This window comes from Apis florea, unplaced genomic scaffold (genome assembly GCF_048593485.1).
Source record: "Apis florea isolate Af1SG1 unplaced genomic scaffold, ASM4859348v1 contig_2411_pilon, whole genome shotgun sequence".
NCBI classification, from domain to species: domain Eukaryota; kingdom Metazoa; phylum Arthropoda; class Insecta; order Hymenoptera; family Apidae; genus Apis; species Apis florea.
The window spans coordinates 201,233-225,106 of NW_028256580.1; the positions used below are offsets into that span (position 1 = coordinate 201,233).

A 23,874-nucleotide genomic window follows, 5' to 3' on the forward strand; every position below is an offset into this window, starting at 1 on the left:
ATTAATGAAATGTCTAATTGAGAATATCAAAAGAGATCATAGAAATAATAAATGGCATATTATATTCATATCGTTGTCCTGTACGAATCATATTCACTACTAAATGATTTCATCCAAATGATTGATATAGACTTAGATATTTTTAAAATTAAAGATTAAAACGCAATTGTAGTTTCAAAAGGAAAACGAAGAAATATATTGAATTGACATCTCATTCATCTTGCTTATGATTATGTGCCAAGAACAAATATAAATAAGGAGATAATAATGGAAGAATACACATAAAATAAAAATATTAAAGTTAGCAAAGAGTACTGCAAATGAAACACAGCAATAATAAGAAAAATAGAGTAAAAATTGATCATGGAGTAAAAATCGAACATTCGTTCCCACGCAAGATAAGTTTTATGACTAATGACGTATGCCCACATCATCCGCCATAGAATAGAAAATTTTTCGTGACGTGCACACTCACATCATTCGCCACACCATAGAATATTTTCCTAATTTCAGTATACAAACACGAGATGGCAATAATCTTTCAGAAAATTTTCAATCTTCATCTAATTTACGAGCAAAATGTATTATATATTTTTATATGTCGTATATATCGTTGGATGTGATCGGTGGATGAATATTTCGTGCATATTTTGTATGAAATACGCATACATATAATAGAATTATATGAATATGTAGAAAAAAATTATACAAATTTCATTTGTCATGCGCGTAAATATATAACGTACATTTCAATTTTAATAATACTTTTTAAATTATTTACTCCATTATTATTGAGTAAATAATAGTGCATTTAACGTAAAGTACAAGTAATAAGGATTATGTAATCCATAAACTATGCGAAAAGAATGTATTAACGATAGATACATATATATATATAATCTATAATCTGTGGTTGAAATGAACAAATACGTATGATTTCTTGTATTTAATTTTCGATTTTACATCGAGACTTGATTTTTTAAAATTAATTAGATTAAGTATATAAAAAATGAATAGAAAACAAAACAAGCTAATCAATGACACACAATTAATATAATTGTCGAACGACTATATTTTATTTACCCGTGTATACATCATTATACTTTTATAATTTCGACAATATGAAAGACAATTACATACGGTCCCAAGAGATTGCATCAGTCTTGGCCGCGCAATAGTCACAAATATTTGTATAAAAATATCGATCGTTTTACAATTGTCTACATAATCTCGTATCTCGAGAATTATTTCTCAAAATTTTGCAAATATAAATTTTTCTATCGCGATCGTCAGTAACGCATGGATGCATACACGCACTTTGGCACATACCAAGTACATATACACATAGCATACATGTGTGTGTGTGTATATATATATACATATATACGTATATATACATACATATATATATATACATAGTTAGTTACATATAATCTAACAATTAAAGTACAAAATCAATTTTGATTAATGCAGCATTTAATCCATGATCACAATTTAAAATACCCTCACGCAAGTAAAGTTTAGAATTAATAATTGATCATTTTTGCTGTAATAACGATTAAACCATGAATCTAGCAGTAACTTTGGACAAAGATATCGATGATATTGGTAAGTTAGAAGATCACAAGAAGACGCAGATACTTCAAACCGATTCCTGTCTGTTCAATCAAGGATATTATCAATACGATCAGAGATCGATTAGACGAAAATATATATGATAATGAACAGAACACGATTAGATAATTTGAAAGATATCGAGTACATTCTATGCTGGATGTCACGGACAAAGTTTAAACTTTCGCTTAAACGCCGAGGGTAGACAATATTATTATCGCGTTCGAGCATCTCGCGTACACATCGAACTTACGTAAATTCAAAAGTAATCGATCGACAAAAAATACCCGTAACGATGACCTGCATGTACGGAAGTAAAAAGAAAGAGAAGCAAAACAAAGACGGATAATTTTTGCTTTGGCGCTCAGTCGTACGACGATTATATCAATGATGATGATGCTGATGATGATGATGATGATGAATACTATTTCTATTAGTAATATTACTACTACTATTACTGCTATTCCTAATAATAATAATAATAATAATAATAATAATACAACAATAATAACAACGATGATAATAATAATAATAATAATTAATAATAATAATAATAATAACAATAATTAAAAAAAGAAAATGCATTCCACAAATTCCATATTCTACAAGTATAATTATTTTGAATGTTTTCTCTAACACGCTTAATACTACTCTCTCTCTCTCTCTCTATCTTTCTCTCCCTCTCTCTCACTCTCTTTTTTCTGTCTTTTTCTCTTTCTTCATATCCCTTTCATTCTATTTTGTACACGTTTGCATAAATAAGAAGAGGAGCAAAAAAAAAAAAAAGTTGTCTAAGTCGTGCAATTCGATAGAAACCTATACGTAAAAATATGTACAATATTTATAAACCATTATTGTATTGCGTCATGTTATCATGTTAACGAGAATCAAAAATTCTCGAATGTTTTCGCAATGATCGATTCGCCGTGTTTTTCGCGATCGATGTTCGATCTAACAATACAAAATGGCAGTTGCTCGCTATAACATAGTAATGGCAAGTAACGAACGAAGACGAAGACCGAAGAGATGCGAGGATATTTGCTCTAATACTGTTATCGTATTTCTCCGTTTCCTCGTACGATAGTATATAATGGGTATACGGACGTTGCATCGCACTTTGCGCAAAGCACGATTGATTGTGATATCGAACGCTACTTTTGATCAAAAGGAAAGGAAGGAATGCGCGATCCATAAATTCGAGTACAGAAATTCAGAAATAAGCTGAAAATTTGGATCGATCGTCCCTTCTGGCTTATTATTGCCAGCCGTGTCTATATCGTATAATGGAAATTAACGTGTCCATTTGATCTTTGTTATTCATATTCTTTGATCGAAAAGCACGTAATTTCAGTAATTAAATAAAAAAAAAAAAAAATGTAAAAATTACATCTGCTCTCTATTTTTCGTTCGCTCGCTTTCTCACACGCTTATCGTTCTCTCCTTTCCCGTGTCTCTCGTACAAATTGACACGCAAGCACGCACGCGCATGCATGCACAAATACATGTGTAGTGGTACATATCTGAAGACACGTGTCTTTTCTTTAATTTTATCCGTGGTTGACGTAGGATCGTGATTTCCGATTTGACTATCTTATAAGCAAAAATATTTGCGTGCGTTTTAACTTGGCTCACGAGCGAAGAACAAACGGTTCCTCGCGTACAGCGAGAGAGAGAAAAAAAAAAAGAGGAAATTAATCGTTCGAAACGATTCGTCGCGATTCTGTGCTTCGAGTGCAATTTGCTGGAAAATAATATTCGCGTTCGTTTCTTCTTTCTCGCATCTAGGATTTCGTCTAGCGTTCAAGGATTCATGTACAACACGACTCCTGACACGTTGCTTTTTCATCATTTCTCATCAATGTTCACCAAATCCAAAATTCGAATCATCGAGATCCGACCGGCCTCGAGATGAATAATGATACGCGGAGGAGAGAAGAAGCGAAGGAGATAATCGAAACGGACTATGGTCCGGATTCTCGCATCCGGTCGCGGAAAAAAGGAAACGAGATTGACACAGAATGAGAAACACGTGGAGGAGGGCGCGGGAAGATAACTAGCATGCTATCTCGTCAATGTTGCGTTTCCGAAACAGTTTTAACGCATCGCAAGTCTTGTTTCTCGTGTTGCCTCTCTTCGTCCTTGTCAGGATTGTCCCAGGGTTGTCGTTGTCCCGAGCCGAATATCACGTAAAACGTGGCACAGGCGACATACACGCCGGCCGAGATCATGAAGACGAGCCTCCATTTCGCATGAGTCGGCTGAAAAAAAAAGGAAAATATTGATGATTCTCCATCGTCGACGACCATCAATCTACCATTATACTTACCGGCCCGACGATTATGTATCCGGCCGTGATAGGCGCCAATAGGCCGGCCAAGTTAGCCAAGCAATTGGTAAACGACATTAAAATGCCGGCAAATCTTGGTGAGATATCTAAATGATTTACTTTGAATCCGGAATATATACCCCCGTTCAAACCCACGCCGACCGTGAGAATGGCCACGGTCAGCCAGGAATTGCATCCGGTATAGGAAGCGGCTGCAAGGGCGATCGCCGGTCCGAACTGGCCGATACTGTTCACGATTTTTCGCGTGAACGTGTGATTGAATTTCCCACTGGAGATCATCCAGTCGGCCACGTGAGAGATCAACATCGAGAATATCCACATTGCTAAGTAAGGAAGGGCGGAAACGGTGCCGTTCTGAAAGAAACGAATTTTTGTACTCGAAATCATTGATCTTGACCCACTTATTACTTTCACCCTTTCCAGTTTCCTTTTTACCGATTCAATATCGAAGTTCAAGATTTGTTTCATGAAGGTCGGTAGCTCGGTCATCAACGTTTCGTATCCATAATTTTGTCCCATGTGTGCTATAAGGATGGCCCAGAACGGTAACGACGTGACGATCGATAACCATGGTACCGGTGGAGACTGTAAAACATCCCGTGATAAATCGATCAAAATAAGAGGAGAGATTTAGAAATTTTGCCATGCCAAAATAACAAGTAAAACGAAACGAGAAAACTTACAGAGGCACCAGCGTTGCCCCACAAGGCGCTCAAAATGTACTTCTTCTCGTCCTCGGCTATACGAGGATGGCTTTCCGGATCCTCGTAAATCATGAGTAGGAATGCTACACACCAGATGGTGCCAACGGCGCCGAACACGTAAAAGATGGAGGGCCAACCGCCATCGAATCCATGCCGGGACAAGACACCGCTCAAAGGCATTGAAATAACAGTACCGAACTGAGCGCCTACATTCGAAATACAATACAGAATATATATATATATATATATAGTATAACATCGTGTAACAATACAATTTAATTTACACAAGTGTATTAAGACGAGACAATAGAATGAGAAGTACAAGAAGTGGGAGGGAAAGGAAAAAGGAAGGAGGTGGGAGAGAAGGAGAGAAAGGGGAGGAGAAGAAAGTAGTGTCGTTTTTTCCGGTAGATCCCAGTAGTTTACCGTGGCGATAGACGCGACAAGGCTACGCAGGTCGAAAGAATCGGAAAGATATCGTCGAAACGAACGAGCTTACCAGCGTATACGAAGGCTCCCATTCTACTACGTTCATTAGGCGGTATCCACTTGGCCAGCATCGCGTGTGTGCAAGGCACAATAGGACCCTGCAATAGGGATAATCCATTCCTAGGGGCAGGAAATACACCCGAACGATCAAAAAGCGTTCAACGAGAATGATATTAAAGACTTTTCTATCCTTTCCGATCGGGTCGGTCGAATTAGAGAGAGAGAAAAAAAAAAAAAGACGGGGGGGGGGGGGGCACGGTGCGATGCGAGATCGAAAGGAGACGCGACCGGATCGCTTACCTCGCCCAAACCTTGAATAAATCGAACGATCATCAGCCAATGGTAACCGGCACGTGCGGACACAGGGACCAGCAGTCCAAACATCGAATTGATCAGCATACCGATGCCAAGAAAGTATTTCGATCCGTAACGTTTCGCGAGTATTCCGAATGGTATTTGCGTGATGACGTAACCGTAGAAGAACGAGCTGAGCAAGTAACCCTGCATGGTGCTGTCCCAATGAAACTCTCCGTCGCCATGGTTCTGTGACACAAGAAAGAAATACTGGCGATATACCTATTCGGGTTTCGGGAATTGTACGCAGGATCGGTTGGTTAAGGATCGATCGAGATAAAGAATGGGGGAAGCGAAGAGAACGGCATTTGCGATTCGTTATGTATAATTTTGCGTCGTACTTACGGCTAAGGTGGAAAAATCATGGCTCGCATTCTCGTGTCCGCACTCATTCAACACAGGTTCCTTGCTCTCCGTGATGGAAGTGTGATTGACCATCGCGACGATCGCCACAGACATGTTTGTTCTCATCACATAAGCATTCGCCATACCGAAGAACAGCATCAGAGTCACTATGTGACGCGACCCCACCAATGCTGCAACATCGAACCATCGTTAATTGAACGATTATATATATATATATATTTAATAATAATAAGATATATTTAATAATAATATATCGGGAAAAGGATTATCATCGATACCGATATATAACAGATAGAATTCGAATCGTTTATATTCGAGTCGTTTCGTGATGATAGAAATTAAAATTCTGTATCTTAATTACGTGAATTGGCCTTAAATGATCGTGATTTGCGTAACAATGAGAAAAACAAACGTTCCGTCGAAATAATAGAATAATAAACGATGGCGCGCAATATTGAAAGAAAGAGAAAAAAAAAAAAAAAAAAAGAAGAATGAATGGGCACGGAACAACGAGACGCGGTTATGGAAGGACGCCAAGGACGCAGCAGTTTTATCCGCGCGAGCGGACAAGGTCGAGGGGACAATCGCATCGCACCGATGGCTGCCGATTGACGGAAAAGTGTCTCGCGGTTAGCCCTTTCTCCGATTTGGCAACCGCGATTCCGTCCATGCTCGACTCGTTCAAACTAGTTACGCATCGGTTATTTATAACGCGATGCTCCTGCGACGAGATGTCGAGATAATATTGCGACTTAATAATAGAATCGATGTAAGATTTATTTTTGCACGGAGGGACGATTATCGCGACGATTTTTTTTCTCGAATATATATAATATTATCAATGGATGCCCGATTTTCGCTCGACGAGAAATTAAACGAGACCGTGAATCGTATATTTCTTGCACGCGCCACGATCCAAATTCGTCTCTACATCGTTGTTTATTTCCGCGAATTTCTCTGAGCGAGGCCCGTAATCGTATGTGCAAACGTATAAATATGTCACGAGTTTTTCGGCATACGAACTTTGATCATCTCCCACCGTCCCGTCCCTCGTCCCGTTCAGTTTACGTTCTACTGTTTGAACGTGATTCTCGTCGCGTCATTCATTCGTCAAGCACAATTTACTGAAAGCAAATTCTCGATCGTGAGGGTTAAAGAGTCGCGTTTGATAATCGATCGAGCTAATCAAGTTCTTTCGATATTTTCGATCGTATATATTTCACGCATGATCATCGTGTCCTTCTCGATTCTCCTTACTTCAAGCTGAGAATGCACGTGGTTAGCGATCATTGAGCATCCACTGAGCACGTGGTCAATCGTATTCGGTGGAAATAACTTCGGCGAGCTATGTACCACGAGCTGACGTTATTGTCGTCCGTTTATCGATGTGAAGTAACGGCGATTGTGAGGGAGTGGAGAAAGAGGCGCGGTCGAGTCGTGCACGTGACGCTTGGTCGCGCGATCTGCTGTGAATCGGTTCGTGTTTCGAGCAGTCGACTGCCAAGTTACATTGCCTCTATTCTCGATGTCAAGACTTGATCACAGAGTCGTGAAATCAAATATCAAAGTCCGTAAAACGGTCGCATGCCTTTTCTATTCATCATTCTTCGCGAACATTTTTTTTTTTCTATATATGAAAAAAAAGCGCAATTTTAACACGATCGAATATAATAAATTAAAAAAAAAAAAAAAAAAAAAAATGATTATAACGACATACAGCAGCACAGCACAAGTATACACGCGCGCGCGCGCGCGCACACACACCACACCACACGCCGTTCCAAAAGCGCCGTTTGCTCCTCTATGCTGATAATTTTTTAACATGACACCACGTTCGAGTCGAACTAGGAATAGAGCAATTTTCGTTTCTTTTCTTTCTCCTTTTTTACCATTCGAGTTTTAAATTTGACGCGTCAACACATACGCGTGGCATACGTATACATATAAAGAAAGAAGAGTAAAGGAAGAAAGGGAAAGGAAGAGAACATACCTCAGCGTAAATGAGGAAGAGAGCGAAGAATGACGGCGGGAGCACGTGGTTCGACGCGTGGTTTATAGGATACATCAAGTTTCGTAAACTAGTTTCGATCTATGACAGAGATACGACCTCGAGAGTGGAGATAAGCAGAAACTCGGACAGAAAGTTGCGGAATTTCGAGGTCAAAGATTGCGCGAGGTTGACGTACTTTTACGTATTCGCGCAGGTGACTCCTCTTCCTCCAGGCCTGGCTGTTCCCACACAAGCACGTGGCCATTTCGTCCTCTGTTCTCTCCATGAGGTCTGCCGTTGCCGTTCATCGCACGCTTGACACGCGCTCTACGCACACGCGACACGATACGGAAACGATATATCCGTTAGTTCGTTATTCGTGAATCGCGAATACGAAGGCTAAAGTAGAAGTGTAGAGGTGAATACCAAGTTTCTGCAATTTCCGATTGGAGGATCCCCTGCTTCGAATAGGCTGTCGCGAAGCGAGAGAAGACACTGTGTATAAGTATATACTTGCGTGCCGCTTTCAACACAGAGATATAGAGTGGTTCGCTATGTTCTTCTTATTGGTAGTCGGGGAAAATCAACACTGTTGCGCGCAATCTTTCGGCAAACACCAGGCTCTTAGTTTGCACGATGACGACGACAAAGAAGACGACGGCGACAAAGATGATACAGCGATGATTCTTCCAAAATACTTGTTCGGGCGCTACCCAACACTCACTGTGCGACAATAATATCGGTTTCTCGTCGCTATGAATCGGTTGACGGTTTCGTGGTACACCGATAACGATGATTAACAACGATCCCGTGATCAGAAGCGAGCACGCACCTGCCTCTTTCTCTTTTTCTCCTTCATGCTAGTTCGGTCGGTGTGAAGCCGGGAACCATGGAACCCAACGGGGAATAGCGGGGAGCGGTGTGATGAAGCGAATCGTCCGAGCAATTAGGTCTTTTCGACCAATCGTCGTGCAAGCATTGTCAATCCCTTCCTCTCGTTGGACGCACCAGCGCCATCTGACGTTCACGGCTCGATTCCACCAATCGGAGAATTGCGCGCGAACGCACCTTCCTCTACGCGCTGTAATTTCGAATCGCATCGTCGACAATTTTGCGATCGATTCCCCCCTCGCGACAAACGTCTCCCGTCGAGAATATTTGTTCGAATTCCGTGCTGTTTTGCAACTATCCTTTACTTTTCCGATTCACGATTCGCAATGTGTTTTCTTTTTAAGTATAACACGATTGGTCAAGATAAAATATTCTCGTTCTCGAGTATCTACGTAAGGAAATTACGTAATCGGAAAAAATTGTCGGCAAATTTATCGCTTTACTCGCCGCCTACGTACGATACGATTACCACTGCTTATCTTCGCGATCAACGAGATATCATAATCCTCACGTAACCCTTGGAATTTCTTATCTTTCTCGATCACGATGATATTATTAAATACCGTAATCGCGATCACGTCATGCACTGAATTATTATTATTATTAACGAGGATCTGTTGTTCAAGAAAAAATATTATCGTTTCTTTTTTCCCTTTTTTTTTTTTCTTTTTTTTCTTTCTTTTCTTTTTCGTTATCGGTCCAATGAATTTTCCGCGTATCATGATGAATCTTGAGAAATACGAATGAGTCATAATATCGTTAAGACGCTCATATCCCATTTATTTAACAAAACATTGATTCGACGATTAACAACAAGGTCGCGCCGATATTTCATTTACGAACGTAATTTGATGAAACGTTACAAGCTTGTCGATGACTTTCACGTTTCGTATCGAACGAAGTGTCGCGTCATAGATTCCCCGAAATCGAACGAAGCGATATATTATTTACTTACGCTAGGGATATTCGAACGTTTAAAAATTTGTATTAATCGCGTCATCGAGTTGCGAAAATAAAAGATACGCGATGAGTTATTGATAGCATCATGGATATCGCGTGCCAAAAATCTATTGCATTACGAGCACGTGCGACAAAAGTGCGTGCGAAACACGCGTATCGAGTAATATCGATACTATTCGACGTTCAAGTGTTTCCCCGTCGTTTGTCCGACGATCGAACGAATTCGATTTTTGGACGTAATTATTTAATTATTACATCAGCGATCATCGAAATAGAGAACTATGCTTTTCGAGACATACGCGATACATTTCCATTTTTGATCGTTACGTAACGGCTTGTACGACTCGTTTGAATTCGATATCGCGTCGATAAGGAAGAATTGACGCGTCTATTACCAACTATTGGACGAAACGGAAGTGTCCGGATGAATGTCGGTCGGTAATAAAAACGGTATAATTTTTGATCGACTTAAGAGCTCTCTAGATACCTACGCTCGATAATTAAGAAAACAAATCGATCGGATATTTTTTTCAAGTTTTCATGATCATTTCGATGAATAAACGATGGATAAAAATGACAGTTGATTCGATTTAAAATAATTTCCTCCTCGGTATAAGTAAACTCGATGCAGTCGTTTATCTTGATATCAGGTATGCACCCGTGTGTGTCAACAGGAAACAGCTTCGGCCCCTAAACGCGTTATTCACTTAGTAAAGTGGAAAATAACGTCCGCCTCCCGAGCGAAATAACGTGCACGCGCGAACGTAACTGCGCCGGAAGCTTTCGACGAAGCTCGAAATTGAAAGTAATGCGTCCGCTTTGGGAAAATTGTCAGGAGTGGAAAGGATTACGTTTTTACGAATACACATTAATCTTTCCTTCCTTCGATCCTTCCTTTCGTCCACGTTCTATCGAATCAAATAGACGAGATTCAAAGATCATATCATCTATACGTTTTATAGTGGTTGATATTTGCAATTGGAAACTGCACGTGATCATACACACCTGTTATCGCGTGCAGTGCCGTGCGTCGACACTGAGGGAAACGGAGAATTTTCATTCGCACTAATCAAGGATCGATCATACAACGAGTTATTGGAATTCCGCGCCGATTCCTCGTTCTAACCGATCAATTGTTTCCGCCTGGTTGCCCCTCGACTATTGGTTACTTACACTTCGTTCGTTCGTTCGCTAGTTCGCTCGGAGAAAACACGATTACGGAGGAGAGCGCGGATAATGTTTTATTCACAAGAACTAGACATGGGAGCGACCGGAACGGCGTCGGAACGAATAAACGCCTATTCCTTCTTCGCCGAGTAATGTTATCGAATCGAAAAGGTAATCGGTCCGACGGATTCTCGGGAGATTGTTTTAAACATTATTCGAAAATTAGAAACCGGAAAAGCACCGTGGAAAGTTGAACGAAAGCGGCGGTTCTATTCCAGCGGAGGCAAAATTGATCGCGAAAGTTTTTTCGCCAAACACCTACGCTCGCTTGTCATGGCTCAATTCAACAATTTTCAAACCGGATCGAACGAGTTTATTTTATCGGCGCTCGTTCATTCCGGTTTTTCCTCGTGTCCTACATCGTTTTGAGGCTCGCGATTCGTCGCGCGCATTTTCGCAAGTGAGTAGGGTGAAGGCGAGCAGAGAAGATCATCGACTCCTCGATAGGGAAACAACGTATATTATCGTTCGCGAATCCACTTGCTTCGGCTCGTTTCGAAATCGACGTCCACTTTTAGATAATCGTTGTTCCATCGATCGCACGTGCGACGATTAGAAAAGAAACGAGACCACGTCGCGTGCGACTGTCGTCGAGACGGGAACAAGAAAAGAATGCTCGACGGATAAGATATCTTGGATCCTCTCCTCCTTGTAATTGAAAAATAAGTCGCGATAATTGGTGAATACACGTTGGCGATCACGTTCCAAAGTTCATGGATTCGAAGAGAAAAAAAAAAAAAAAAAAAAAAAATCCGGAAAAAGAGAATGAAACGCCTAAGGGCGTTTTTCCTCGTGACTCGAAAAGATCGGCCTTGATCGCATCTGGACCGTGTGCGATATCCTTCGGAACACGGTCGAGTGTTCACGCGATAGTACTAGTATAGCTCCCTGTATACCGCTCGTTCGATCAAACGTAATCCGCCTTTGTGTATCGCGTCGAGGATTAACGCGAAAAACGATAAAACCACGGTCGCGTATCTTTTTCTTGGAAAGGAAAATTTATTTCGAGCGACACAATAGCGCGACTCGCCCCTCCCCCGCCGCGCAGAGAGTCAGCCTCCCGCAAGGCACGTACCTATCGTTAATTTCACCATAATTCTTAAAATGTCAAGGTGATTACGCGAGATAGCGAAACACGTCTCGACAATTTGTCGTTGTACTACCGGTACACGGTACATTATCACGTCTGAAAAAACTCGGGGAGATCGACGAAACTTTGCAGGAGAGATCCCCCTTTTTCTTTCTTTCTTTCTTTCTTTTTCTTTCTCTCCTCTCTTCTGCACACACACACACACACACACACACACACACACACGGTGTACCCGGTGTTTCTTCGGAATCGGTGGTACTCGACGACACACACGGGGTTATGCAAATACCGGTGTGCCTAACGTTTCTCGTTACGTAAAGCGGACACGAACAACGCGTTCATGATTCGAGTTTGGTGTAGTTTCTCTTTCCTACCTTCTCTTTCTTACCCGTATATTATCGTATTGGGACAACGAAAACACGGTAAATAAACGGATCGATATTCGACGAAGCGGAAACGAAAACGAATATCCACCGGCGGATATACATATACACGCACAACATACATACATACATACATACATATATATATATATATATATAGATGATAGAAAAAACGAGACTCACCGGATGGCGCGGGAACTTGGGTCTCGAACACCTCCGGAGGTTTCTTGAGATCGGACTTGAGGTCCATGGGGATCCCGTTCTTGGACATTTGGCCGCTCTATTAATTCGATTGTCCTCGATAAATTCGATCGAATTTCCCCGCGAACGGTGACGACGGTGGTGGTGCGAAGGTGGTGCGAAGGAAAGCGAACGGCCGGCGAAGTGTGACGCGTCGCGTCGGTCTCGCAGCTACTGTTGGAAACGGTGCCGAACTCGCGACACTTAGCCGCGAACACCTAGTGGACGTCGACCAATTAGAACACGCGATTCAAACCCCACCGATCGCCTCCCTCCCCCACGCGTCGATATCGCCTCTCCCGAATCGGATCGTCGTCACGGGAAATCAAAGAATTTCGCCTCTTCGAAATTCGTTTTCCATTCTCTCTCTCTATCTCTCTCGATCCCCGCCTCGACCTCGTGCTCACACCGCGTTTTCCAAACACCAACGAATGTTCCATAATTATTCGCGTGACCTGAAATCGCGAAAACTCGATCGAGACTTTCTTCCATTTACAGAACGATCGAGCTCTTACGTATTCCGAACACGAGTTCGTGTTCCATCTCTTCGTTTAATTTAAGAGAGAGAGAGAGAGAGAGAGAGAGAGAGAGAGAGAGAGAGAGAGAGAGAGTGAATCGAGACGAAGGATCGACAAACTCGTCGTTCGATTCATGATGCACTCGTGATGCGCGAGCGAGCTTTCGCCCAAATCCAACGTAATCCCGTGCACGCGTAACCGATAGAAGACGCGACGCGATTGGTGGGACGGTCGTAAAGCCTGGCCGTTTAACTTGAGCGGACGAACGAGCGGCCGTCGATTAGGACTGCGCGGTGGGCTCGACGCACGTGTCAATCACTAACTCGTCACGCGATACACCGATGAGAGAGGACCGCGCGCAAGGTCTGTTAGCGAGATGGCTTCCAGGTGATATACCCCTCGCGCTCATCCTCCTGCCACGCGCCGTTTCTACCCGATATCATCTCTCCACTCGTCTCCACGACTTCGATTACTATTTTTCCCCGACTGAATTGCCTCTTCCCAACCTGTCTAATCGCCTCGATCGTAGATATTTATCGCTACGACTCGCCGATTTATCGATCGGAAACACGAGTAGCTACTTCACGCCTCTATTCTCGATTTACATCGTTTGCACGGATACACAACGTCGTAACGTTGTATACGAGCTTGGAAATGTCTTTTGTATACCTAATAATTTCCTCGAAGCGGAAAAAATTAGAAACGAAATCGCAGTGTCGGGTAGCATCGTATCGATCGAATTCTCTCTGGTATTATTCGACAACCTGTATTTTCCTTCGAATACGATCCGGTGAATATTTTAGATAACGGATGTGTGTGTGTGTGCAAAGTCCGAAAGTTTTCCGAATCAGTCATCGCACGATTATTTCTTCGAGCGATATGCTTCTCGTCTCGCGAATTCTTCGCTCGTTCGTGGCGATGGCTATTATTCGGGGAACGCTCACGTTCGATTCGTTGGACCGATTACTCGAAGACGCGATCCCCGTTCTATTTCCACCGGTCAGAATGTCGTTGCATCTTTGTCGACTCGAGCAAGGTAAGAAGAGAGGAGAGGAAACGAGGCTTGAAATCGATCCTTTTTTGCTCGGTCGAACAACAACAAGACGACGATTTAATTTAAAATGATTTCACGCACACGAATTAACGTATAAAAGTTTTATATTTTAATATCTTGTGTATCGATTAATTCTTACACGTAAAGAGGAATCTTTATTCACGAAGCGATATTCTAAAGAAATCAAATGTAATGAATATTCGAGAATTATCGTAGCTTTGATTTCGCAGAGGACGCGATCGAATTATCCAAGAGGATGTCGAGCAAGCGTTTCATTCACGAGATTCGTCGAGAATTCGATGGATTCGCGGCAAGGACGCACGATACTTGGGAACATAGAGATTTGTACGTGTTGGATTTGAATTGCGATTATGCGATTCCATTGTTGCGAACGGTGCGTATATGTTCTCGAATCCTGAAACTGGACCGATGAGTCATGATTCGATTCGCAGGCGAACGAGACAGGTATGTTCTCCGCGCCGATGAAATGGCTGTTGCTTCGAGATCGATCGTCGGTCGTTGGAGATTCGAGGGACGAGAGGGAAACGTTGAAAGACATGGCCGTATATCCGGATAGCGAGGTGATCGTTGCGAGGAAGAGAATGGACGGTGTCGTGGAGATAAGCTCCGTGTACAGACCCAGTCCCTTCCACGAGGCGATCGAGGAGGATCGAGGAAACTGGACGATCGAACATGGCGTACGAATGCCAAATCTATATCCCTCGTCGCGACGAAGAAGAGATCTTCGACGCACGCCGTTGAAATCCTGCCTCGTGGTATTTTTCCTGATTATATCGATCGATCACGAGCTCAACTTAAGGATTAGCGAACGTACGCGTGCAAAGCTCCGTTCATTTCATTTCGGATTATAAAGTAATTGACTCGGTCGATAAATATGACGCGATAAGTCGATCGATAAGATATCGCCTCTCGAAAAGAGATCGGAGGAAACAAAGAGGTTTGGAATGGTTCTCGAAAGAACGCGATGCGTCCGCTGATCCGTTCGGTAGAGTGGAAAATTTACAGGCGTGGACGAATAAATCACTCTCTCACCATCCGTAGATGACCGATCCCGATACGATCAACCATTTAACTGATTATGAAAATAAGCATATAGATCCAGTTACGAAGGCCAATTATCCTTGGATAATGCACATAGCGAATCGAATGAACGCAACGTGAGTCGTTTCTTCTTCTCTTTCTCTCACTCTCTCTCTCTCTCTCTCTCTCTCTCGCGAATCGTATCTTTAAACATGATTGTTTAGAATTAGCTTTCGCGTGACGGATAGCTGGGGATATCGAAGCGAGAACGGTACGTGGAATGGTATGACGGGGATGTTGCAACGTAGGGAAATCGACATAGGAGGGACGGGAACTTTCTTTATTCCACAACGTATCGGTGTGGTGGATTATATACAACTTTACACGCCCACCAGGTAACCTCTTTTTCGCGCTTCTTCACATAGCGTAGCTCTTTTGACCGATCATCTTTGCATCACAGAGCGTGTTTCATCTTTCGTCAACCTTTGCTGTCCACCGTCAGCAATATATTCACGCTACCGTTCCAACGATCCGTTTGGATAGCGATCGCAGTTTTCCTCTTGCTGCTACTCGGATTGCTCTGTTTTTCCACCAAATGGGAGTATCGAAGGGGTGCATCAGCGAGCACGGCTCAATATTGGCAACAATTCAATCCGGCCGAACAAACGGTTAGCGATAACTTGATGGTTGTATTGGGAGCGATCGCGCAACAAGGTAACCTATCGCGTTACAGACGATTATATATATTCATCGCCAAATCCTTCTTTTCTTCGTTTCAGGCAGTGATGGGGAAAATTTGATAGATAGAAGTTACGAATAAAGTTGCTTTGATAAGTTATTTCGATAATTTATTCAAAACATAATAATCGCGAAAGCCGTGTATCAAACGATTGAGGTTATATGAAAAGCGAATCAACTATAATATATTATTCGAACATTTTTAATAAATAGTTAGTAATTAGAGTAACTTTATTCGAAATTTTTAATTAGTTAGTTTTTCAATGGGTTAATAAATCTAATCTAATCTAAGCTAACCTAACTTTTATCAACTCTGCTTTCAGGATATTCTTACGAGCCGTATCGCGTTCCCTCGAGAATCGTTACCTTGATGCTGTTGATCGCAGCGCTTAATTTGTACGCCTCTTACACGGCAAACATCGTCGCTCTGCTTCAATCGACCACCGACTCTATCAAAACACCGGCCGATCTGTTGCACAGCCCGTTGAAATTGGGCGCTCAAGACGTGGTATACAGCCGGCATTATTTCAAGGTACACTTGAGATTTTGAAAAATTGATTTTTTCCACGCGTACGATCGATGTCGAAATCTCTGTCTTGATCGATACGCAGAGTTTTCAAGACCCGATACGAAGAGCGATAGTCGATCAAAAAGTCGAGCCGAAAGGTCAAAATGGCTCGTGGATGTCGGTCGAGGAAGGTGCACGCCGCGTCAGAAACGAATTGTTCGCGTTTCATGCGGAACGAGGCGCCCTCTACAAGATCATGCAGGAAACATATTTCGAGGAGGAAAAATGCGGGATCATGGAAATAGACATAATGAACATGTTGGATCCGCTTCTGGTCATTCAAACTCGATCCCCGTATTTAGAGATCGTCAAGAACGCGTAAGATAAGATAGAAACGGCGCGCGAGCGAGTAAACGACTTATATATGTATATATGTATCAGTTACACTTTATTTCGTTTTCCTAGAGCTCTTCTGTTGAAAGAAACCGGGCTCAAAGTTCGCGAAGACGTCCGACTGTATACAAACAAGCCCAAGTGTCACGAACGGAAGAGCTTCGTTAGAATAGGTTTCACCGAGTGTTACTTCGCGCTGGTCGCGTTGGGTTACGGGACACTTCTCAGTCTCGTCGTGTTGACGATCGAAATCGTTTGGCATAAAAAAATCCAGCAAATTCGTTGGGATCGAACGTTGAAGAGTAACGACGCCACGACTATCGCGACGTGGAGCAAAGCTGTTCCGTTCGAATTCGAGTTTGAGGAGGAGGAGGAGGACGACGAGCATCCGACGACAAGAGAGAGGATTCGATCGACAACTCGATTCGATTCGATGAACCTATGTAAAAACGTAAATGAATAATATTTTTTTTTCCAATTACAAGCTAGTTCCGTGTATACGTACAAACGAGTTAAGCAGTGGACGGTAAAAAGTGTTGATAATAATTCTTGGTAAATTCTAGCATGAGGTCGAGAGTGCACTCGGGTAAATCTTCGACGCACTTGGCAGGATTGCCGGCGAAACGAGTGAACGAGGGAACTACAGTCTCCGGCGGAACCACAGCTCCATCCTCGATGTAACAACAATCCTTCAAGACGCACCTCCTTCCCTGTGTAGTTGAAAGAGCACTTTCTCTCTCTCTCTCTCTCTCTTTCTCTTTGTGTATATATATATATGTATATATATATATATACGTACGAATAAATTCTTACGTTGCGCATGATATATCGATACGTACGATTACTGCATTTTTTCCAATATATATGTAAGAACCGACGATGGCTGCGTTAACCACTGCTCTTTCCCCTACGAAAACGTGATCACCCATCGTCAGAGGGAAGAAGGCAACGCTGAAGAAACGAGACGAACGAATATGTACATCGTTAACATATCGATTACGAATTGATCGAATCGATCGATTACCAACCCTCTGCTGAACTTTTTGAACGGCGGCCTTATGATGGCGTTCTTACTGATGATACAATAACGTCCCGTCCTCACGTTCGCCAAATCGCCTCTGATAATAGCGTCCGATTGTACGATCACTTTCCCGTGCAACACGATATTCTGCGATCCGCATAACACTGTCTGTCTACTCACTTTATTCCCCGATGCCTGAAAAATGTCAAAATCGAAAGAGAGGGGAAGATGAAAGAAGAGGTTAGGTATATTCTTTTTTATCATTGCTAAATATCGTTCAACGTTTCGATCGTTTACTTACCGTTTCCACGTATTCTGCTTTGCTGTAATAAACGTCTTGCGGTTCCATATCGTTGTTTGTAGTTTCGTCCAACTTTCCTCGTTCCTTTGAAGAAGAAACATCGATCGAAGTCGGAACACGTTCACTCCGTTGTATGTCAACGACGCGCGTACTTCATTCCGTAAAGTTTCGCCATCTACCGATGAGATGGACTAACTAACGAAGCCGCAGCGGTAAATACGACTCGACTTTCAAAATCAAAGTCGAATCGTTCGTTAATAATCGCTAGATAACAATCGAGAAGAAAAAAAAAAAGAGAAAGAATGATCGAAAAATCGCTCGATCCGTTAAAAATTTCGATCGAACGAATATAATAATTCCGACCTTGATTACGTAACGATCGACTCGAGCACGATGTTTTGACGCATCGACTCCATGGTAACGATTGGAGGAAGAGGGAAACAGAGAGAGATAAGTGTCGCGTTTTCTATTCATTCGAGAACGATGTCGTTGTTCAAGACGAAAGAATGGTGGCAAACGAGATGCGGAGCAAACGAAAGTTTCGACAGGCATAGCTTGATGGCAGCGCCGTTGTTCGGGAAAGAAAGACACCACGATATCATTGTGGTGACTAGTCACGATGGTTACCTAAGGATGTACGACCCGTCCTCTCGATGGATAGACGAAACGAAATCACCGACCAACTACAAATCGACCGATCTCATGATCGAGACACGAGTCGGCGATTGCATCGTGGACGTTAAAACGGGCAAATTCGTTTCGTGAGTAGTACACGAGTATTCGAAACAATCGAAGGTTAATTTAAACGATTGCAGGGGATCGCAGGATCTGCGGCTAGCCGTGTTGACCGATTCGAAGCTGCTCATCTACGACATGACTCTGGTCGAGGGATCCGAAACCGAATACGGTACTATTTCCTTTCCCCCTCTCTACCCATTCTGATACTTTCGCGATATACATCTCAATTTACGCGGCCAGAAAATATATTTTTTTAAAAGTTTTAAAAGTAAAAAAAGCGTATATACAGTAACTTACTCGACAATGTCGAAACGTTGTATGAGATAAGGATAAAAGTACATTATATTTTTTTTTGTAAATTGAGGAACTAGTATACATATACATATATAGATGTTCTCGAGACGATTATTGAAAAAAAATTGGCGAAAGAGCCAATCGTATGGAATATAGAAGGCGTTTCGATCGGCAGGGGATCGATGCGAGTTGAGGATCGCTTACGAGCATCGATTGCCGAGATTCCCGGCCTCGTTGACGGTTGGGCCATTCGGCGGGGTCCGCGGCAGGGATTTTCTCTGCGTTCAATGCCTGGACGGCACTTTTTTGTTCTATGAGCAAGAGATGTTCGCGTTCAGCCACACGACGAGGAATCGATTGCTGGCCGAGCCGATCGTCTACGTATCCCGATACGATCTCTTCGTGGCAGCCACCTCCTCTTGGATACTCGAATGTCACAGGCACGTGGATTCGTTCTACCTAGCTTGAAAGAGGAAAAACTTAGAACACCGTTTATCCAGGTATCAAAGCATGGCTGAGTGGTCGAGGATCGGTCACAAAGACGGCGTTGAGGAGGGACATGGAAGATCCAGCAGCAGTTTGGAACCGGATTGGACGTGCAACATCGGTGAACCGATCCTCGGCATCGAGGCTGTCACTTTGACCAGTTTCGAGGTCGGGATCGTGGTACTCGGCGAGAGGCACCTCTATTGTCTAAAGGACAACTGCACCTCGGTCAAGTACGCGAAAAGACTCGAGTACAGGCCTGTATGTTCTCGAGCATACGTGATCGGTAGTAATAATAATAATAATAATAATAACAACAATAATAAATTCGATAAATTTCTCGAAGAAGGTATTGTTACGTATCTTTATGTTATTGTTATCTATGTTTCTTTTTCACTTCGTTCTCAGAACCGGATGGAAAGTTGATGGTGTTGGTGATCGCCGACACGGGTACTCTGATGATCTACGAGGGAACCACGTTGAAATGGTCGGCACAATTGCCCTTCACGCCTGTCGCCGTGGCCCGAGTCCAACTTCGGGTGAGTGGAAGGGAGGGAGGGAGGGAGGGAGAATAGTGGAAGAGGAGAAGTTTTCCACGCACTATTTTTCAGCACTTGGAGGGCGCTGTAGTCGTTCTATCGGCGGACGGTCGGTTGGAGGCTTGCTACCTAGGCTCGGAGCCGAGCTTGTTCGTCGCCCCCCCCCTTCACCCGCGGGGCTACGATTACACGGCCGCTGAACAAGAATTGTCGAAGCTTCGAGAAAGCGTGCGTACGAGAAAGGGTACGTATTTTATTTTCAGTTTTCGTGATACGAATCGATCGCCTTGTTTTTTCTCGGATCGCCAGAGGATCGAACCAGCGACGCTGGAGCGGAGGCGGAGCTCGTAGTGACGATAAATACCGAGTCCATGGACTCGGATCCGTCGCCCGTTTCCGAGCTTGTCGTACAATTGTCCTCGTACGCCACTCTTCGAGACGTTCAGGTTTGCGTCCACGTTTCGAAACCTTTGCTCGCCAGCGTCGATTTCTACACCGTTCCCAATCTCTGTGAGCGTATCTCCTTCTCTCTCTCTCTCTCTCTCTCTTTCTCTCTAATCTGGTATATCTTCTATCATTAATTCTGTGGAATTTTTAATTCGATCTTCAGACGAGAACCACTCGAGGAGGATGATGGTGAGCGTGGAAGGGGATTGGCCATCGTACACGATGGACGTGATCGTGGTGGTCACGTATAGGACGGAGGAGGGTGCGCTGCGAGCAGTGAGAAAAATCGGTCAAATACCGATTAAAATGACGTTGAGAAGCTGCCCGCCCGAAAAATCCTCCTCCTTCGTGACCTTGATCAAAAGCAACGCTCCATCGACCCTCCCCTCCACCCAACTGTTTCCCGGTATATAATAATAATAACAACAACGCACGCTTTCAAACAAATTTTTTATTTCAAGGATCGAGGAAGAATCCTTTTTTTTTTTCCATCGTCCGGAATCAATGAAATTTAATTGTCGAAGCTTACGAATAAAAAGTTAGTTTCGATAATTTCAATCGTTCAAAACGTAATAATAATAATAACGGAAATAATTTTTTGTAACGGCAAACGGTCGAGATAACATACGAGAAGCAGGTCAACTGTAATAAGTGTACGAAATATTAATTTTTAAGTAATAATTTTAAAAATAATAATATTAATTTTTAAATTTTATAAAATGATAAAGCTGGACGCGCTTCTTCAAAAAGGGTTAAAAAAATCTGCGTAGAATTCGTATGGGCGGACGCAGAGTCGGCGCAGAGGCAAGGGTGGAACGCGGTGGGTTTGAGCCACGCGAATTCGGATCGCAGGGTGACAGTGGTGTCCGGCGTTGCCAATAACCGTTACCGCGTCCAGTCGAACGACGCTTCGTCCTCGACGTTGATCGTGCGCCGGCTGATCGACAGATCGGCGAGGAGGAAGGGGGAGGGGGAAAATGTAGGGGCGAATCACGTTCGATCGGTGCATCAGGGGATGGACGATCATTTCGCGGCTAGGCGAGAGATCGAGGAGATAACGGTAAGATATATGGAGGAAAGACGAGACGGGACGAGATTTCACGCGTTTCCGTTTTCGAGGATAGAACGAGATCGGATTGTTGACCAATCAGTTGAGAAGTATCGCGAGAAAGATGGTGAGGATCGTGAGAGAGAGGAGCGAGCGATCGTTGACCGACACCGGCCTACCCTTCCTCTTCGAATCCACGTGCAGCTCCATCTTCGCGCGCCTCGAGGATCTCGCCAAGGCACGAGAGGTAAGTCGAATCCGATTATCTTAGCTTATCCGAGTTATTAATTACGAGAGGTAAGTCGAATTCGATTGTTAGCTTATCCGAGTTATTAATTAATTGATTAATTCGAAAAAAGAAGCGAGAGCGAAGCGGACACGAGCTTCGATGCAACGTCGAATTGTTGTTGGCTTTGTTGCGATTGAACGTGGCCGAGGACAAGTACGAGGCGCTAAGAGCGGCTATAGGATTCGAGCCGTCCGACCGAACGGTAGGTAAAATAGAATTTTCTTTTACCTGTACAATTTATAAATACATATATATATATATATATCGAGTTCGATTGGAAAGGATTGGGAGGAGATCGCGAACGCGGGGCTGGCCGCGTTGCTCAAGTCCGTGTCGAGGAAGGGTGGTGGATTTTCGGAGACGAGATCGTGCACGTGGACCGGCTTGGTTCCCGTAACGTCCGAGAGAGAGGTGGCGAAACTGAAGAGTCGGCTGAGCCACGCGATGGGACGACTCGGTGCCACGAGGGAATCGGACATCGCGGAGATCGAGAGCAACGATTTTCCTGCTGAATCGGCGTAGCCGAAGAAGAAACCGAGGTCGAGTGATTCGTCGCCGTGATTCATCGTGGCGCCGCGATTCCGCTTTCCCGACTGGTTAATTAATGGCGAGGATGACGGCGAGGCGGATGGAGAGAGAACGGACGACTCCGTCCCTCTCGAACGCGATGATGATTTAATCGGTTAATAAGTAGGGACGCTACTTTTTCGCCCGCGTTGCGGATCGCGCGGAAACGCGGTGGTTTCCGATTGCGAGGGGGCGATCGATCGGCCAGGGTTAAAAAGGAGGACGGAAAACGAGCGGTCGTAACCGCCTCCGGAAGCGATTGATTGCGAACGCCGCTAATTAGCTTGCCATATACCGATAAAACCTGCCCCCTTGCCCCTTCGCCGCTTGAGAGCGGCTTCGAGTCGTCCCTCCTCTCTCCCCCCCCCCGGCCCCTCCTCCGCCGTTTTCTGCTCGGCCAGGCTGAAGCAGGATACGCGGCTCGTTTCCGGAAACGCGATCGAGATTACGCGCCGACCATACGCCGCAACCTTCTTCCTTTTTCACGGCTCGAGATTGCGTCGCAATCCGACCTCAACAACGTTCCCGAGTTTCAATTTCGACAAATCGAGAAACAAGGAATCCCGAACAGGAATCGTGGAATTTGGAAAAATTCTCCTCGATTTCATTGTTCCAATTGTTTTTCTTTCACGGCCGAATCTCTCCGGTAACGGTTGGAAGACGAGAGAGAGAGAGAGAGAGAGAGAGAAAACGACGGTTTATGGACGTTAACGGATCCATAAATCATAAGGGTAAGCATCGGTGGTGGTCGAGGACTCGAAAGATAAGATCGGACAAGAAAGCGTTAGTAAACGACGATTAGTAACGGTGGTCCAAGGTCGAGAAGCGAACGGCCTGTGACGATTCGTGGAAAACCGAGAAGTTGCGTCGCAGAATTGGAAAAGAAAATAAATTTCGAGTCGGAAATGGCCGTGTCTGTTCAACGTTCGAGCCCCGTTTATTTCGAACAAATATCCCGATCGAACTATGTTTACGATTCGAGCGTTTCGTATATACTTTGCTAGCGTTGGTCGCGCTACGCTATTGAGAGGAGAGGGGAGGGGAAGGAGGGGGCGGTGGCGGGGGGGGGCGAGGGGGAAGCGAGGAGGAATGGACGACGAAACGTTCGTTTCGAAAGAGGCGAGATATCGCTCGCGGGGCAACGATATACCCGCTTGCTCTTCAGCCTCGTCGTCTTCGCGTCGACACGTAGCGACCGATTCGAAGGAAACGGTCTCGCGTCGTAAGCAAAATTTCT

The 23,874-nt window shown here is 43.7% G+C and overlaps 4 protein-coding genes across 9 annotated transcripts; 2 read left to right on the forward strand and 2 right to left on the reverse strand.

The window, feature by feature from the left end:
* Window positions 1-2,134: 2,134 nt before the first annotated feature.
* On the reverse strand, window positions 2,135-12,873 carry Picot (putative inorganic phosphate cotransporter protein picot). 4 transcript variants are annotated; one of them, XM_086905303.1, is made up of 9 exons: window positions 8,291-8,430; window positions 8,061-8,191; window positions 5,854-6,044; window positions 5,455-5,697; window positions 5,165-5,252; window positions 4,645-4,871; window positions 4,397-4,546; window positions 3,941-4,315; window positions 2,135-3,872 (listed from the first exon to the last, which is right to left on the reverse strand). In XM_086905303.1, the coding sequence occupies exons 2-9, from the start codon at window positions 8,170-8,172 to the stop codon at window positions 3,684-3,686; spliced, it is 1,575 nt and encodes a 524-aa protein (XP_086761429.1). In that variant the 5' UTR covers window positions 8,173-8,191; window positions 8,291-8,430; the 3' UTR covers window positions 2,135-3,683. The 4 variants fall into 4 exon arrangements, with proteins under 4 accessions (XP_086761429.1, XP_086761430.1, XP_086761428.1 ...); XM_086905304.1 differs by lacking the exons at window positions 8,061-8,191; window positions 8,291-8,430 and adding an exon at window positions 12,599-12,873; XM_086905302.1 differs by having other exon boundaries at window positions 8,061-8,317.
* Window positions 12,874-14,043: 1,170 nt separating this feature from the next.
* On the forward strand, window positions 14,044-17,733 carry LOC100864658 (ionotropic receptor 84a-like). Its single transcript, XM_086905295.1, has 10 exons — window positions 14,044-14,209; window positions 14,458-14,621; window positions 14,680-15,003; window positions 15,290-15,405; window positions 15,493-15,663; window positions 15,729-15,982; window positions 16,330-16,538; window positions 16,618-16,892; window positions 16,980-17,358; window positions 17,471-17,733. The coding sequence occupies exons 1-10, from the start codon at window positions 14,053-14,055 to the stop codon at window positions 17,495-17,497; spliced, it is 2,076 nt and encodes a 691-aa protein (XP_086761421.1). The 5' UTR covers window positions 14,044-14,052; the 3' UTR covers window positions 17,498-17,733.
* LOC100870105 (Dynactin 5, p25 subunit) lies at window positions 16,938-18,651 on the reverse strand. The gene is made up of 5 exons (XM_086905321.1): window positions 18,230-18,651; window positions 17,936-18,123; window positions 17,747-17,858; window positions 17,413-17,617; window positions 16,938-17,346 (listed from the first exon to the last, which is right to left on the reverse strand). The coding sequence occupies exons 1-4, from the start codon at window positions 18,275-18,277 to the stop codon at window positions 17,420-17,422; spliced, it is 546 nt and encodes a 181-aa protein (XP_086761447.1). The 5' UTR covers window positions 18,278-18,651; the 3' UTR covers window positions 16,938-17,346; window positions 17,413-17,419.
* Window positions 18,557-22,733, forward strand: LOC100866651 (Bardet-Biedl syndrome 9). Of its 3 annotated transcripts, none has more exons than XM_086905289.1 (12): window positions 18,565-18,990; window positions 19,045-19,136; window positions 19,437-19,701; window positions 19,762-20,033; window positions 20,156-20,286; window positions 20,359-20,530; window positions 20,596-20,796; window positions 20,897-21,139; window positions 21,504-21,793; window positions 21,858-22,028; window positions 22,141-22,272; window positions 22,340-22,727. In XM_086905289.1, exons 1-12 carry the CDS (start codon window positions 18,644-18,646, stop codon window positions 22,580-22,582), a joined length of 2,559 nt encoding a protein of 852 aa, XP_086761415.1. In that variant the 5' UTR covers window positions 18,565-18,643; the 3' UTR covers window positions 22,583-22,727. The 3 variants fall into 3 exon arrangements, with proteins under 3 accessions (XP_086761416.1, XP_086761415.1, XP_012341231.2); XM_012485777.3 differs by having other exon boundaries at window positions 18,574-18,990; window positions 22,353-22,733; XM_086905290.1 differs by lacking the exons at window positions 20,596-20,796; window positions 20,897-21,139 and having other exon boundaries at window positions 18,557-18,990.
* Window positions 22,734-23,874: the final 1,141 nt, after the last annotated feature.